At 39.6% G+C, this 16,161-nt stretch overlaps 3 protein-coding genes and 1 pseudogene across 3 annotated transcripts; 3 read left to right on the top strand and 1 right to left on the bottom strand.

Annotated features, from left to right (window-relative positions):
- The first annotated feature begins 640 nt into the window (after positions 1–640).
- LOC114723688 (uncharacterized) lies at positions 641–2,651 on the top strand. The gene is made up of 3 exons (XM_028909915.1): positions 641–856; positions 1,330–1,771; positions 2,132–2,651. The coding sequence occupies exons 1-3, from the start codon at positions 709–711 to the stop codon at positions 2,481–2,483; spliced, it is 942 nt and encodes a 313-aa protein (XP_028765748.1). The 5' UTR covers positions 641–708; the 3' UTR covers positions 2,484–2,651.
- Positions 2,652–4,187: 1,536 nt separating this feature from the next.
- Positions 4,188–4,975, top strand: LOC114723584 (dirigent protein 23-like; annotated as a pseudogene).
- A 2,085-nt stretch (positions 4,976–7,060) lies between these two features.
- LOC114723619 (translocase of chloroplast 120, chloroplastic-like) lies at positions 7,061–11,546 on the bottom strand. The gene is made up of 2 exons (XM_028909821.1): positions 11,452–11,546; positions 7,061–11,082 (listed from the first exon to the last, which is right to left on the bottom strand). Exon 2 carries the CDS (start codon positions 11,053–11,055, stop codon positions 7,378–7,380), a length of 3,678 nt encoding a protein of 1,225 aa, XP_028765654.1. The 5' UTR covers positions 11,056–11,082; positions 11,452–11,546; the 3' UTR covers positions 7,061–7,377.
- Positions 11,547–14,752: 3,206 nt separating this feature from the next.
- Positions 14,753–15,706, top strand: LOC114723588 (PI-PLC X-box domain-containing protein DDB_G0293730-like). Its single transcript, XM_028909782.1, has one exon. It carries the CDS (start codon positions 14,753–14,755, stop codon positions 15,704–15,706), a length of 954 nt encoding a protein of 317 aa, XP_028765615.1.
- The last annotated feature ends 455 nt before the right edge of the window (positions 15,707–16,161 follow it).

Here is a 16,161-nt window from a genome sequence, read left to right as displayed (position 1 = left end):
CCTCATATTTCATAATCATTCATTACTGTTTTGCTCTTGCATTCATGGCCTTTGATGCCTATTACCCGGACAAAAAATTCCATGTCTCGTGATTCGCTCTTATTAAATTTCTACTTGTAGACACCCCATGAGACATTTAGAGCCTTTAAAGACGCTAATCAGACTCATTTATGAGCTGCCATTTCTGTTGCCCTACGTTTCCTGCTTCTTTGACATTCACCAAACCTGCCCGTGAACTGTGAAAAAATGCTAAGTTTGTAGCTTAATCCATTGGTTTATTTTTGTAGAAGACACAATGATTTCACTGATCATTTGTGATCTCTGATATTAAAAGCTCAAAAATACAACTAATGACAAATGCCCACATTAATTCAATGAGGAGGGTTAAAATGCTTCATTATGTTATACAGCAATGGTTTATGAGACATGGATACTTACGGATGTTATTTAAGGCATGTTCTATCTTCAACACGGTTTTTCTTTGTTATCACTTATTAATGAAAACCGTACGCTTATTCCTTCCCCAAAAACTTATTTTCAACATACCTCATTAACTCTGGCAGTTGAACGTTGGATGTGTGCACCACTCGCTTCTCATTTACTGATTCTCACTTGCATTTAAGTATTCATCCCACTCTGGACATACCAACCCGTGCCTTCGTGGTTTTGTTTTGGCCTCAGTGGTGTCCTTGACAGCGTCCAAGATTCATGGACTTTCGGAAGAAGCTTCTTTTCGTAGCATTGCTCATTTTCGCTGTGATCCATGGAACTCAGGCAGATGCTATGGTAACCGGAACTGTGTTCTGTGACCAATGCAAGGATGGCCAAAGATCGCTTTTCGATTTTCCTGTTAATGGTAAGATCCATTGTCCTTCATTCACTTTGTTACTGTTTTAAATCACTGTGTCTTTCTTCCGCTTGTTTAAAGTACTCTTTCCCTATCATACAATACATTCTAAGTCAAAATATTGTGAGCAAAAGGATTTGATACTAATTTTACCTTGCTTTGCAACTCGATAAAAATCTTGGATGAACGCGCCTTTAAGATTACCTGGTAGAAAATCTAGTTGCGGTCAAAGATCGAGCACTCCGGGTCATATACCAATAATATTATTAACAATGCATAGAGCAACTAATTTTCATGATCTTCTTGGATTATCCCCTAAAATTGCATAGCTCGTTGAAATTTGAGGAGGGAACGAGTTTTAATCAGTCATTAAGATATTCAATGCTGTTTCTCCGCCACTGAGCGCTGTACTTAGAGATCCATGTTTCAAAGTTTGAACCGCAGTGATGGTTTTTTTTTTCCCCCACTCTTCCTTCTCACAGGTGCTAAAGTGACCATGACCTGTGCTGATAGCAATGGGCAAGTCACTATGTCAAGAGAAGAGACAACAAATTGGTTTGGAAGCTATACGATGAGGCTTGATGGAACACCGGACTTGAATGGTTGTTCTGCTCGTGTGTCAGGCAGTGGTGAGGGATCAATGGGTTGTGGTGAAGCTTCTGGTCCACCCCAGAACCTTAGACTTATGTTTAGGATGTTTGACATGGAAATGTACACAGTGGATCCTCTGCTAGCTCAGCCTGCCAAGCCAATGCAACAATGCGCATCATCTTCAAATCCTGTGCCCGCACCGCCAACACAGCACAAGTCTCCTCCGCCTTTCCAGCTTCCTCCAGTTGCTGGACTTCCTCCCTTGCCACCTTTGCCTCCATTGCCACCTCCGCCACCGCTTATCTTTGCAGAAGCTTCAGCGTGTCCTTACCGGTAAGATTATCGGCTTTAACAAAAAGATCATTTAGTGAAGCTTGTTATGTCAGATTGATGTCTGTATTTGATATATTGATGTCGAGCCAAGATGTGTAGTGCCGTTTGAGTTAATCAGATGGTATTTTTCAAGCTATCTTAAACCAACCAAAATTTATGTTGATTTTACATTTGTTAATATCTGAAAAAATACCAATTGTATTCAATAGTCATATTAAAATGCACCAAATACCTCCTTAGTGGGTTAAACCAATGGATCACACCAGTATAATTATGAAGGAAGGTTGAATTTAAGTTTTCTACTTCCTTGCACTGCAACAATGGAGTAATTACTTTGTGTGGATGTTGATAATTTGTCAGGAAGTGGACAACGCCAGAATACAAATGCTATTGGAGGGGGGTGAACCCAGAAACAAAAGTAGCAGTAGTTTTTGGAATGGCTGCAGCCAGGAGATATGGGAATGATATGACACTGTGGAATGGTCTGCATGGGAGAGGAGACCCTTACAGGACTTTGCTTAGAGAAGGAGTCACTGCACTTTTGAATTCCTACAACAGCCTTCAGTTCTCTTACCATCCACTTAGCGTGGTGCAGCACATGAATTGGGCCTTGATGGGTTCAACTAGGACTGTCCTCCTCACTGCTCTACGCTTCATGAGGGCCAATTCTGGTGCTGGAAATGTTACCTGCAAGTTCACCTCCTGCAAATGATTTATGCTTTCCTTTTCTTGCATATTCCTACATCTGATTTAGAGAAATCGCTATATATGTGATTTTCGGTTTATTTTTATCCTATATGCAGATTCTACCGTGTGAGATTAATTATACCTACAACACCTCATAGTAAAGCAGAGTATTTTCTCTATCATGACATCTCCGCTGTTCTTTATGATATACATAATACAAGTTGACATTTATATATATATATATATATATATATCGCATGATATCCTAGGAACTCTCTCTCTCTCTCTCTCTCTCTCTCTATCTATCTATCTATCATGGCTGCAAATGAGGATATAGACTCGTGTTTGGGAAATACTCTCTGCCCAAAAACTCGTTCCACGAACAGGTACGAATAACGTACAGACACAAGGGTCTCGAGTTAAACCAGCTTTTATCTTTTACTGTCCTAATTAATTTAGTCTTTTAATCTCAGCATGTGTCTTATTGTCAAGTAAGTTCAACATAATTTGACTAATAAAATTCACAACCACCTTTTTCTTTTTATCTTCATCACAACCACCTGAATCTCTTGTTTCCGTTACATGTTTAGGACGAATTTATGTTCAGTAGGAAATAATATAATAGTTCTTCTGGTCAAAAAAAATATATATATATATAATAGTTCTTTAAGTTTGATCCAGTTTTATTCTCAATAATAGGACTCAAATATCTGCCGTACCTTATTGATCCATAAATAAGTATGTGCCCCCGGCAAACAGTTCAAAATTAACTTTCACTCCGTGAAAAAATATTAAAATTGAAAATAATAAATTATATAGTATAAATGTCAACAATGGTGATTTAAAAATTTATGTAGCTCAATCTTGGGTGTTGAATGTGAATAACTGAATATAAGCAATACTTTCATAGCTGTCTTGGTTTGAAAAGATGTGCACTAATTTAATCGGGATGGGGCCCCAGTCCCCATGTTAAATATATGGGGTTGGAAAATATTCAAAAAAGAATTGAAAAGTCAACTGAACAGGGAAGAGCACCATCAAATGTAATGCACGCAAGGAACTATTTAGTTTAAATAGGAGAAAGAAACAAAGGGTTTCGGTACACTAATTTAGTCGGTGTGGGTTTCACTACAGAACTAATTAAATTCAAAGAGTAATTGATTACGGAGATTATTAAGCCCAATCCTTAACAAATCAAACAGCCAAACTCAATATTAGTCACTCATTTACAAGGGACACAGTGTACATCATAACTTGAGGGGTGCCTGTATGATTATGTATATTAAAAAAAAAATTAAAAAGGTCATATATCCCTTGATAGAAAGGGATGCAAGGGAAAAAATGAGCATGCTTTGAAAATGGAACACGATTTCAAAGAAAGTGACACGAGAGATTTTTTTGGTACAAGATATATATGTATTTACATATTATTTAAATCATCTGGCAATTGTGTCCATTAATGCCGCCAGATTTACAGTGATTTTGCTGCAATTTTTGGCCTTTTCTATTAAACCTAATTTAAATTTCATCCCAAACATCGGCTGAGCATGGTTGCTAATACAGCTAAACGACCACCCGCACCTTCAGACCGCCCTGCCACCCAAAAATCACCATTTGGTCAATTGTTGTTGAACGCCCTTTTGACTCTCCTCAGCATCCTCGGAACAAAGCCATCGTAGCCTTCATATTCTATATATACGCAAACAGAGACAAGTACAAGGCATTATGTTCTTACAGAGCCACAAACAACCATTTGGTATAAGCACTCTTCTGTTGCGTTCTCTCTGTGACTCAGAACAGAAAAAAGATGTCAAAGCAGGCATTTGAGATGATGATGCTTGTGTTGTTAATGGCGGCGGCAATGAGCCCATTAAGAGCTGCTGCTGAAGCGGAGAAGAAGGAGACCGTCACTAACCTCCATTTCTACTTCCACGACATAATCAGTGGAAAGAACCCGACTGCTGTTCGGGTGGTTGAACCCGTGGATACATACAAATCCACCACCCTTTTCGGAGTCGTGATGATGGCTGACGACCCCCTGACGGAGACGCCCGACCCGAATTCGAAGCTCGTGGGGCGGGCGCAGGGTCTTTATACGTCGGCATGTCAGCAGGAGTTGGGTTTGCTGATGTCCATGAGCTTCTCCTTTACAGATGGCAGCTCCATCAGCATTCTGGGCAAGAACTCGGCTATGAACCCGGTCCGAGAGATGCCGGTCGTGGGTGGCACCGGGAAGTTCCGGCTGGCACGGGCTATGCACTTGCCCACACTCACTGGCTCAACCCCGCCACCGGTGATGCCATTGTTGCCTATAACGTCACCGTGATTCAATAATTTTGCTCCTGTTTTCCTTTGAAATGTGCTGTGTGCCGATTCCGCTGAAAAATTCTTCTGTTCTCATACTGCGTGAGTGCGTGTAATAGCTAGCATATTTTACATTCATGATACTGATTATGTATGGACAGCGATTATATATTGATGCAATAGTGATTATTATATATTACTATTCGGTTTTAATCAATAATTAATTTGATATATTCACCCCAAAAAAAATCATTACATGTTATTTACTTTGCATCACAGAAGCGAAACGACCTGTGATCAAGTGTTGCACCAGGGGACAGTTTATTGAGTGCATAGTGCTTTTATCTTAGCTAATGGCTTTCACCATGCAAAGTTCCGCCGTTCCGCTAAAACTGACTGTTCGCACCGTTCACCCCAAAAAAAAAAAAGGGCCGTTTATGTCGTTTATTTAACTCAGACACGAAAGCAGGAGTCTTTTAGGCAAAACATATGGCAAACGGCAAATGAACCTTCTCGTAGTGCAATTGACCCAAAGTTGTGACCCAAGATAAAGCACACTGCCCTCGTCCTGTACTCTCAGCATTCTCAACCCCATCCATTATTTTGGGTTGCATGATGCAACACCAAAAGATCAATTATTCACACGAGCACATAAACGTCGGCACTGCCTTCCCCAAGATCTTTTTACAATAATAAAGAATTCTTTTATATATATAATATAAAACCCAATGAAAAAAAAAAGATCGAATTAGTCCGTTCAACTAAAAAACCAGTGAATCAGCTAATGGTCTAGTTTTGTCTAGGTATTAAACCGGTATCAACCTAATCAAACTGAGGATAAACTGATAAAAACCAATAATGAATCAGTTTAAATGATTATATTGCTATTTGTCTTATTTTTTCTCAATCAAATCCTAATATCTCAATCATTATAGATTTAAACGAATTTTAATGATGATTCTGGTATTACTGATTATTACTTTTAGTTATTCAAGAATCGTAAAGATCAAAATGCTTAATGTTGTTATACTTTGTTATTTTTAATTATATTATATTATTTTAATATGACCGATTTAACTCCAAGTTGATTCCAATTTGACTTATTAACCTTTTAACCATTACCTCAATTAGTTGAATGTCTAGTCTAATTTTTTATTTCTTGATAAAACCAATCTGTACCAGCTATTATTTTCAATGCTGCTTATTGAAATGGAGAAAATTTTAAAAATATGTAACTGTTTTAAAATTAAAAAAAAAATCCCCTACGCTGCCCCATATCAATGTGATGCTCCACATAAAAGCCCCCCTCCTCGAAATGCCTATGCCTTATAAATAAGATTGAACAAGTACTTTTCATATTCTTAATATAAGACCTAATTATTGAGTTAATGTTAATCCTAAATATAAAACTTATTTTTCATATTTATTAATTTTTTTCTAAATTACCCCTATACATCACCCTCAACCATAATGAACTAAAAAAAGAAAATACTATCTCTGGTCCTAATTATAAGAGTTAGTTGACTAATTTAAATATATTAAAAAAAATTAAATTAGTTATTTATAATAAATAGATATTGTCTTTTCTAAAATATCCTTACTAATTAAGTGTATTTGCTAGAATTATTGTTAGAAAGACTCTTCAAAAAAAAGTATAAATATGAAAGACAAAATAAATTTGGATCTTATATTTAAGACTAAAATAAAAGTTAAACAAGATCTTATATTAAAGACCGGAAGTAATAAGATATTCAGGAAGATAATCATAATATTTTAAAAAAAACATGTCACATTTCTTATAATTAACTAACTTACCTAATTTTTTTAATCTAATCAAATTAGTTAAATAGATATTATACTAAAGACAAGAAGAACATAATTTATCATGAACCTCACGCAACAGACGACCAACAAAATTGCGTTTAGAATGGACTGGTTAACATTTTAACTGCCCATTTTCCACTTGCCGCCAAGCGTCAGTTATGCACCCTAGTCCCGGCGTATGGCAACAGCTAAATAGAGCAATGCAGTGTGATAACATCAAAAATACAGAAGATCTAGTGGTTGGCATTCAACGTCTATTCTCCTTCCCAGTCTCTCTGTCCTCCACTTAGCAACAGCGTTCCTCGGGCGTTCGCCACGCCTAGGAGTGGCTATACTACGTCGAACATATGGTGACAAGAAAAGCTGGGATTTGCACTGCCTTCTAAGATACAGGGGATATATATTAATGCCCGAACCATAACAACAAACGAGAGAGAATGATTCCGGGGGAATGAAAAATCATCGATCTAAGTATGAAAGCCAAGTGATAACACCATAAGATAAAACAAATAAATCCACGCAACCATAGGTAATTAAAATAGACATTACTCAAAAGATGCATTACTTGAAATCCAATAGCATGATGCAACAAAAATACCGGAGGTGAACATCTAAGAAGGGAAGCTACAAAGACTAAGATCAAAGAAGATACTTGTAGGTATAAAACACATGAAGCAACTTAGTATCACTCATTTCATGGTGACCAGCAAGACATGCTATCTTGAAAGTTATTCCTAAGAGTATTACCCCGCAAGTGTCGCAGCATAGAAAAACTAACTTTATCATTGTCGTCATTGTCCGAACTGCAGCTGTTGAGCATAACCAGCAAGCTTCTTAAGTAGAGGGACAAGCCCAATCAAAACGATTTGAAGTTGTTCTGAGCTATTTAATCTAATACTGATTTGTCCCGCTCCTCTGTTGTTCAAATTGGCACGGGCAATGACATTTGTATGCCTTCCAACAGGGATCTGTGATTGTAAATTACAGCCAACCGCAAGGTCCCCATGCCAATCCATAATAGATAGACCAAGAGTTGACAGCGAGCGTCCAAGAGGATAATCTTTATCTCTCAATTGAGCCTCCAAACTGCCACCATAAGCAACGTCACCACGACTGGTCATTGCACCCCCAGTTAAAACCACCTTGAACCTTTTATTAGCAACCAATTTATCTTCAACTTTCACTCCACCTGAAAATGAATCGCCCAGGACAGTAAAGGAGAGTCCAGCAGTTGCCTTATTTCTCCTAAAATTACAAAATCTTGTCTCACTGCGTAAGGTATACGCTAAGTCCTTCCCAACAGTCTGCATGTCAAAACCTAATGAAGTTGCTTTCCCTTCCCCATGCTTTATGGAACTGGCTATTTCCATCTGGACATTAGCATCCTTTTTATCCTTTGAAATCTGACCAGAGAAAGACAAGGGTATCTTGTCTCTAAGAACAAACAATCTTTCTGCATTTATTCCTTCATAACCCACATCATGATCCCATCCGTGAGTTTCAAGCACAGGTCTCACAAGCCACTGGTTGGATGAATCAAGATATCGATAGCGATGAGTAGGATTATCAGAATCAAAAGAGGCAGGCAACGCTAGATCTGGCATAGGAACAGGTACAGAAGCTGCACTGCTACTTTCTTCTTCTGCATTTTCACTGAAGTCAGTCGGCAAATCTTTTGCAGATTCTGCTATTTTCTTCATCAACTTTCGCTGCTTTTTTTCTTCCTTCAATTGCTTCTTCATAAAGAGCTTTTCTCTGTATTCTAATTCATCAAAATATGCCTTCTTCTGAGCTTTAGACAGTTGTTCCAGTTGGGCCTTTGTTAAAGGTTTAAAAGGTGGCAAGTCATTAAGCTCTGTTTCATCATCAGAGTCAGATGACTCATCCAGTTCATCATCAATGCTGTCCTCATCACCAAACTGCTCCTCTGGTGTCTTCAACTGTGGTCTTGACTGCAGAAGAGATGATAATAGAAAAGGTAGTGGTGGAGCCCTAGCCCGAGCTGGGTAAGGCTTTCCAGGTGGACTATCTTGCAACTTAAGAAGAGCATTTGCTTCCGCAAGAATTTTTGATGCAAAAGACAGAAGTAATAAGTGAGGTTTCCAAACCTGGCCATTTGGCAACACTCTCTGCCCAGCCCTATTTGTTCTGCATGCAGAGTGGTTCTCTACCAATGATACAGGATTCATGAGTCGCATATCTCCAGCAGCTTGGCGAATAGCTTGCTGCACAACATGAGAACGCTGGGTGACAAACATATCATAGCTAGAGGCTGTACCATTAGGACCATCAGGTGGAGCAGATGCCGCATGAGTCAAAACCACAATAGCATTGAACCATATTGATGGCCCAAAAATCTCAGTAATTGTGCGTAACAGTGGCATATCACTAAAATCCCTGCTCTGCATGTCTAATCTATCAAGATACAGTACAATATCTGGTGGTGTTTTCTTGATAAACCGTTTGACAGAGTGAAGGATCCTCTCATTATGGCGCTGATCGGACAAGGGCGGTAGAAGCCCTGGTGTATCAATGACTCTTACCTTTATGCCCTGCACAGTTCCCACGATGTCCTGAACTTTCTTTGTTCCCATATGAAAAGCATCAGTATTGAACTTAACCTCATCAAAAATAGAATTGATGGTAGCACTTTTACCAACTCCAGTTTTTCCAAGAACCATTATTGTGCAAGAGAAATCAAGAGGCTCTTGACCTGCTGCTTCAAGCTGCTCAGCCATAGCACTAGCCCGATCAAAACTAAAAGCCCCAACACGGCCCCCGTTTCTCCCTCTGAGCTGCTCTGCCAACCCTAGTCTATACAAAACCTGTGCTACAACAACATTATGTGGAGTCTGCCCAAGCCTGTGAGCCAGGCGTAAAAACTTCACCCTGATCATCTGAAGTTTCTCTCGAGTTTCATCATTCTCCTCAGCCTCAACATTTGAGGAGTCCTCAATTTGTTGAGACTGCGTACCAGATACAGTACCATTTGCTCGAGGCTGTGGCACCACCCTAGGTGCAGGTTCCAATAATGGTGCGGCCCGCCCAAGGCCAGCTGGACGAACAGGAGATGGATTAGTAACAGCTGGTTTTCCAGTTGAAGAAACAGGCTCCCCAGCATGCTGAACATTCTGTTCTTGAGTGATGTGAGGGGCATGCTTCTCTTTGACATTCTTCTCCTGTAATTTTTCAGGCTCCTCAACAACAGGGGAGCCATCACAGCCCCCAACAAATTCTTTGTCATCGTTTTGAGATGGATAACTTTTGTCCGTTCCTTCAATAAATTCAGCCACTGTAGCTTGAATACTTTCCTTATCAGTAGAAGGATTTTGCAAAGATGAGCTTCCAGCATCCAGGTCCATTGCCCTCTCCCCCACAGATTCCAGTGGAATGGGGGAAGCGTCTCCTAGTTCAGTTACTGCTTCCTTATGCTCTAAGTCTGATCCAGCCGTAGTATCCTTTGCATTCACATTGCAATGATCTTCACATTCAGTACTCTTATCATCAGATATACACAACCCTTCAGTATAGTTATTCTCGTGGCTTATATCAGTGCCGTGGACTTCATAATTTACATCCCCAGTAGTTTCAACCTGATGTTCTGCAGCCACGTGAGCTGAGCTGCCGTGTACTTCTTCACCACTATTATCTTCAATTTCATGATGAGGTTTGCCTGGAGCATTAGACTGCTCCTCAGTACTGCCATCCCAAGATACAATATCCTTGATACTTCCCTCCAAATCTTCAACCTTAGAACCAGCACCTTCATCCAGAATCTTCTCACTGGCTTCAGATTCTGTATAAGATTCAGAAACAACAGTATCCACCCTGTCTCCACATTCATTTTCCAAGACCAGACCTCCGTTTGCACTTGGAGTCAAATACTCCTCATTTTCAGTCTTCTCGCTCGCTAAACCAGAGCTAATATTTGTGATGCCAGCATTCTCCCTAACAACTACATCTGTGTTTAACTCAGATGATGCCTTTCCAGCATTCTCATCACTGCCCTCCAACTCATCCTTCCCTGCACCGTATGATTCATTACCCAATACTCCATCTACGGTCCCTCCAGAATCAATTCCATCCAAATGAATGCTATCAAGTCCCTCCTGATTAACAATTACTTCTGCCTCCCCCTCCATGGGTTCGCCAGACTCAGAAGCAATGGAAACCGCCTCCTCAAAGTTCTCCGCCTCTTGAGGAGCGTCAAGATTTTCATGCAGCAGAGTAGAATCCGAAGCACTAAATGTGTCAGAAGGATCGTCATCTCCAATATTATCCTCGGGATGGCCGTTTTCTCCCCGATCATGGGAATGCTCTCGATCCTCTGTTGCCTTCTCTGGCATCTCTTCTGCTTTCAAATCCTTCAATTCGTCAGGCCCTGCACTGGTCTCGGTAGAGACCTCATCCTCCACGCTATTCCTCTCTATGTCGTGATATCCATTAGAAGACTCAGCACCATAATCCATGAGCAATACACAATGATGCTACCAACCCTAGATTCACCGCAAAGGGATAGAGAAAAAGAATCAGAAACCTAGTTATCGAAGGGTCTGCAACAGAAGTGGGGGACGGAAAGGAAGCATGACTGGTATTGAGACGATTTACAATCACAAGCGTCAAGAACGAATTGAAATAGACAACCTATATCAAAACGTTAAAATGATGACGAGATAAGCTAGAAAACCAGAAAGAAATGGATCTGTACGGTTAGAGGTAATTAATTAATGGAGCGGCCCATGAATAGCAGATCCTCAGTGTAGGGGCGAGTGGGATTAGTTTCTATTAGGGTTTTGCACAATCAAGAAAGAGCGGAAAACAAAAAGAAGCATTCAATTACAGTCGGCAACATGAGAGGAGCTAACCTGATTATGGCCGGCCGAGAAAGAAATGAAAGAGAGAATAGGAAGGTGTGAGTGTGGGTTAGATGAAAGAGTCAAGAGGATCTCCCTTCTCAGCTCTTATCTGCTAACCCCGTGTTTGCACTTTCCAGTAAATTGATCGACGGGCGAAGATGAGCTGGGGGATTTGAAAGATCCGACGGTGGTTGATGGTGCAGATGCGAGTATCGTGAGGCACACAGAATATGATGACGTGGACTGAAGGAATCTAGAAGGGGGGAAATGAATAAGGTGAAATATAGTTTGATTTTTATTTTGATCTTAAATATAAGATCCAAATCCATTTTGTCTCTAATATTTTTTTTTTTAAGATAGTCCTTTTAACAATAATAACTCTAGTCAATAAACTTGATTAGTAAAAATATTTTAGAAAAAACAATGCTTATTTATTACAAATAACCAACTTAATTTTTTTTTAAATTTTGTTAAATTAATTAACTAGTTTTTATAATTAAAACGTAATATGTGTGTGTATATTTTGCCAGAGCTCTGTACAAATATTATAAACGTCTACGAAACTAACGAGTGATAAGGGATAAATTCATGGGGAGAGATAGGAATCTAATAGATGCTGTACAAATTTTTCCGATTCCGATTCCTTTTCTATGGAGGACCCAGATGGGGCCTAACGTTGGGTTTGTATCTGGATCTCTAGGGAGTTTATCAACATCGTATGCCATTGGGAAATACATCTCTGGTGCGCGCTTCAAATTTAGATGACCATAATCTTACTGAACCAAAATTCGAGAAGAGGAGCACTGAAATCTTTGAGTGAAATGGGGCTCTATGCCTCTTTCAGAGCTGTCCCAGGTTCCTGAATGAATTTTGATAGGGATAACACGATTGTGTTTGAAGGAGGATGCACTTATTTTGATTTACAGGGCGTTGATTGTGTATTAAGGTCACAAAAACCATTTTGGTGCGCCAAAATGTTGGCAAATTTTTGTGTTTCAGGACAATATATCCACTTGTTGGGCATATTCACTGTCAAAGGCGCTGCAATTAATCCTCTCTGTGACGGGCACAAGTGACCTAAACAGCAACTTTTTCATGCCAAAGCAAACCATTAACAAGGCCTGTCAAATCGCGACGTACGTACACAGTCCTTGTCGTATATGCTTGTTGGAAACAGTACAGCCAAAAACTTTGGGTTGCATATAGCAACAGCAAGAGCATTCATCAATTGTTCATGCAGGTACACAACAAATGCGCACCATATCCGCGTCTGGACTGCTTCAAAAGATTCTCCTCCCACACTTGATGCCTACAGCCTTTCCCCCATGACCTTTTCTGATAATTAAAAAGCTGCCCCATTCATTTACATTTGAGACTTGACACCACAAGGGTTTTGTCTCAATCTTGATGGATGGACTTGCCTTAAAATTGCGGGCACACTTACCATTTTAACCCCGTGCATGCACCTCGAGAGTACAAGGGGATCACCAGGGAAGGAATAAGGATATAAAAGTTCCCTAATTTACTGATTGGTGCATGAATATACATATACCAGATCACTTCCTTGGTTTGTTCAAGAGTGTCATTGGTTGCTTGCGAAAGCAAACGAGCATGACCATTCCATCACAGTCAGATATCTGAAAGAGATTAGTATAAGAGGAAATCTGACGTGAAGGTGTGTGTCTCGATCAGAGTTGGAGTTGGGGGAGAGCGAAGGAGTCAAAGTAATCTAGGGATGAGAATGGGGGATGAAGTCTGCATCCGACGGCGTAAATGGTGGCATGTATGTATGAATATGATGGGAAGATACGCCCGTTTTTGCTGACGTGGACGAAAAGCAAAAAGGCATATTACTTGACTTCCTCCCACTTACTGCTTTTTGGGATCATAATTAGAGGCAAAATACTTATATATTTACTTTTTTTTTAATAAATCACAATTAAAAAATAATTTTTAAAACTTAAATTATTGTTCTAAACAAGTTCTTAATTTCCAATGCGGAGAAGGACCAGAGATATCTCAACCGTGGATGGTATCATGATGGATGGTCAATTCACAAAATATTGCAATCCACTTTTCGTACCGCGTTATTGTAGTGTCTGGTTCCAAAAGAGGAGAGGCGTTTTAATAAAATAAAATAAAAAGGGAAGGTACTTATTAAAAGGAGAAGAGAAGAAGGTAGAGATTTTAATAATTCTTCAAATGGAACCTTATAATTAGGGTTAGTCGGTATGGAAGAATGAGGTCACTTTTTTAATTGGATTGCCATGCTTTTTGGGATTAGAAAATGGTTGCTTCGTAAAAAGAACCGTTTTTCTTACCTACTCCAAAGAAATAAACTATCCTCCAAATCTGCAACATTTTCAGGAGGGAGGAACGGGGGATGAGGGCAGTGAACTTCAAAGCGAGAATGGAAGTGAGTGTTAGATTTGAATCCCAACTGTGGTGATCTCAGAGACCATAAAGACACCGGCAAGCCTGCGAATACTGGTGGGAAGGATGATCATCTGGTTTATGCAGCTTGTTCTTTTGTTTGTTTTATTTTTTGGAAAAACAGAACAGGTGGAGCTGAGGCAAAAATAATTATAAGGGTGTTATTAGTTATTTTTATCACATATGACTTAGAATCATAGTATAAAAACTGAAAAAAACTGAGAATTGAGTTACAAATAAGTTAAAAGTTCAGAAACCAAGTTGTACCAAGTTATAATTGAGGGATTGAGTTAAAACTGAGTTAAAAATTAAAGAACTAAAAGATTAATTTTCTTATAAATATATTAGCCCGTAAATCAAGTGAATGAGTCAGTCTGTTGGCCACTTGGGTCTAGAAATTATTTTGTCTAACAGTCGAACTGCATGTGATTTGAACCTAATAGTTAATTTATATCTGTCGTGAAAAAAACCAAATAACGAAGACTCTAGATTAAATGAATTTTATGACCGAGTGAATATAAATTTAGCATCATTTCCTATTCGTGGGTCCCTTTTCCTTCGCATACAACGAGGAATAATTGTTCTGACCCAAAAAGAAAAAAAAACTAAGGCAAAACGGGGATCATTGTATTGTAGCTAATACACACGAAAGGAACATTGAATTGATGACAAAGCAATGGAGAAAAGAAAAGAACCGATTTGGGCACAAGCATTGATATCCAACAAAAGTTTCTTTAGGAAAAGAAGTATTCGAGTTTTCATCATTGTCCGATATATGATGTGTAATCCCAGCAGCAAGCGTAGAACCAATCAGGAGGAGGAGAAAGCAAAAATTCTTCCTCTCCCTTGTCCGATTCATTGTCGTCCAAAATAGAAGATGGGCTCCGCGGTTGCTACACAGATCGAAAGACGAAACACACTCGAAATCCAAAACAGAAGTCTTTCTGATCTTAAACTTTATGGGCAAGACTTTCCTGGTTCTCGTTACCACCCCCGAGATAGAAAAAATTGGATGTCAACTCTCAACCCAAAAAATCTTCATATTTATAAAATTGTTTGGCCAGGAACCCATGATTCTGCAACCAACAAAATCGGCGTCCCCTTCATCTCTCGCCCTTTCGCACAATGCCAAACGTTATCTGTCCATGAACAGCTCGTGATGGGCACGCGAGTGCTTGATATTCGTGTTGAGGAGAATGGCAATGTATGTCACGGAATTCTGATTACGTACGGAATTCAAGTTGTGATGGATGATGTGAAAAGATTTCTCTCAGAAACGAAGTCAGAGATCATAATTCTCGAGCTCAGAACGGAGATTGGGCACAGGGACCCGCCTGGGTTTGATAAGTATTTGGTGGATCAACTCGGGGAGCTTCTGATTCACCAGGATGATAATGTATTCAAGAAGACTATCGCGGAGGTTTTACCTAGGAGGATTATTTGTGTTTGGAGGCCGAGAAAATTGAGTTCCCCAGAAAGAGGGGGTGCCTTGTGGAGCGCAGGGTATTTGAAGGATGACTGGATCAACACAGACTTACCGTCAACGAAATTCGAGAGCAATATGAAGCATTTGAAGGAACAAGCACCGGTGGCGTCCAGGAAGTATTTTTATAGGGTGGAGAATACGGTCACGCCGGTGCCAGATAACCCAGTTCTGCATGTGAAACCTGTTACAAAGAGAATCCATCGGTATGCTAGGCTCTTCATTGCTCAGTGCTTCTCCCAGGGGTGTGATGATAGGCTTCAGATATTTTCCACGGATTTCATAGATCAAGATTTTGTTGATGCATGTGTTGGTCTTACTCACGCAAGAATTCAAGGGATAGCTTGAAACTTTCTGTGCAATCATAGTTCAATTCTCGTGTATACCATCTTTCTATGTTTCCTCTACGTAATCAATGGCATTAATATTCACGTACCTCAGACAGAAATTCAGTTCAAGAAAAAGCATCAAACTTTAGATTATTTGAATCGCTTCTGCATTATAACCATGGTTTGTCCTATTGATCCTCACCCGCTAGCCTGTCATCAGTATGCTTTGAACCCGGAAAATAAGGTCATCCTCGTCGTGATCATGATGATTATTTTCCTCAGTGAGCCAAATAGCTTCTCTGGAGTCGCCGAAGAGAACCGCATTCCCAAGCTCTTTTCAATCCCATCAAGCAACCCCATAGCTCTCATGTAAGAATTTCTCAATAAATTCATGCAGTCTAAGCATGAAAGCATCAAGAAATGTGCCGAAATGATATCTAATAATGCCTCCACAGCCCGTTTGCTTCACGGCAT

This window comes from Neltuma alba, unplaced genomic scaffold (assembly GCF_004799145.2).
Source record: "Neltuma alba isolate B1F8T4 unplaced genomic scaffold, ASM479914v2 tig00012148_pilon, whole genome shotgun sequence".
Classification (NCBI taxonomy): Eukaryota; Viridiplantae; Streptophyta; class Magnoliopsida; order Fabales; family Fabaceae; genus Neltuma; species Neltuma alba.
This window is presented reverse-complemented; position numbering and strand designations above follow the sequence as displayed.

What these genes read in the sequence shown, in the direction of transcription:
- LOC114723619 (XM_028909821.1), bottom strand. Translation starts at nt 11,055, where the DNA reads ATGGATTATGGTGCTGAGTCTTCTAATGGATATCACGACATAGAGAGG.
- LOC114723588 (XM_028909782.1), top strand. Translation starts at nt 14,753, where the DNA reads ATGGGCTCCGCGGTTGCTACACAGATCGAAAGACGAAACACACTCGAA.
- LOC114723688 (XM_028909915.1), top strand. Translation starts at nt 709, where the DNA reads ATGGACTTTCGGAAGAAGCTTCTTTTCGTAGCATTGCTCATTTTCGCT. An exon ending in TTTCGATTTTCCTGTTAATG is followed by an intron (nt 857 to 1,329) that starts GTAAGATCCATT and finishes TCCTTCTCACAG; the next exon opens with GTGCTAAAGTGACCATGACC. An exon ending in GCTTCAGCGTGTCCTTACCG is followed by an intron (nt 1,772 to 2,131) that starts GTAAGATTATCG and finishes ATAATTTGTCAG; the next exon opens with GAAGTGGACAACGCCAGAAT.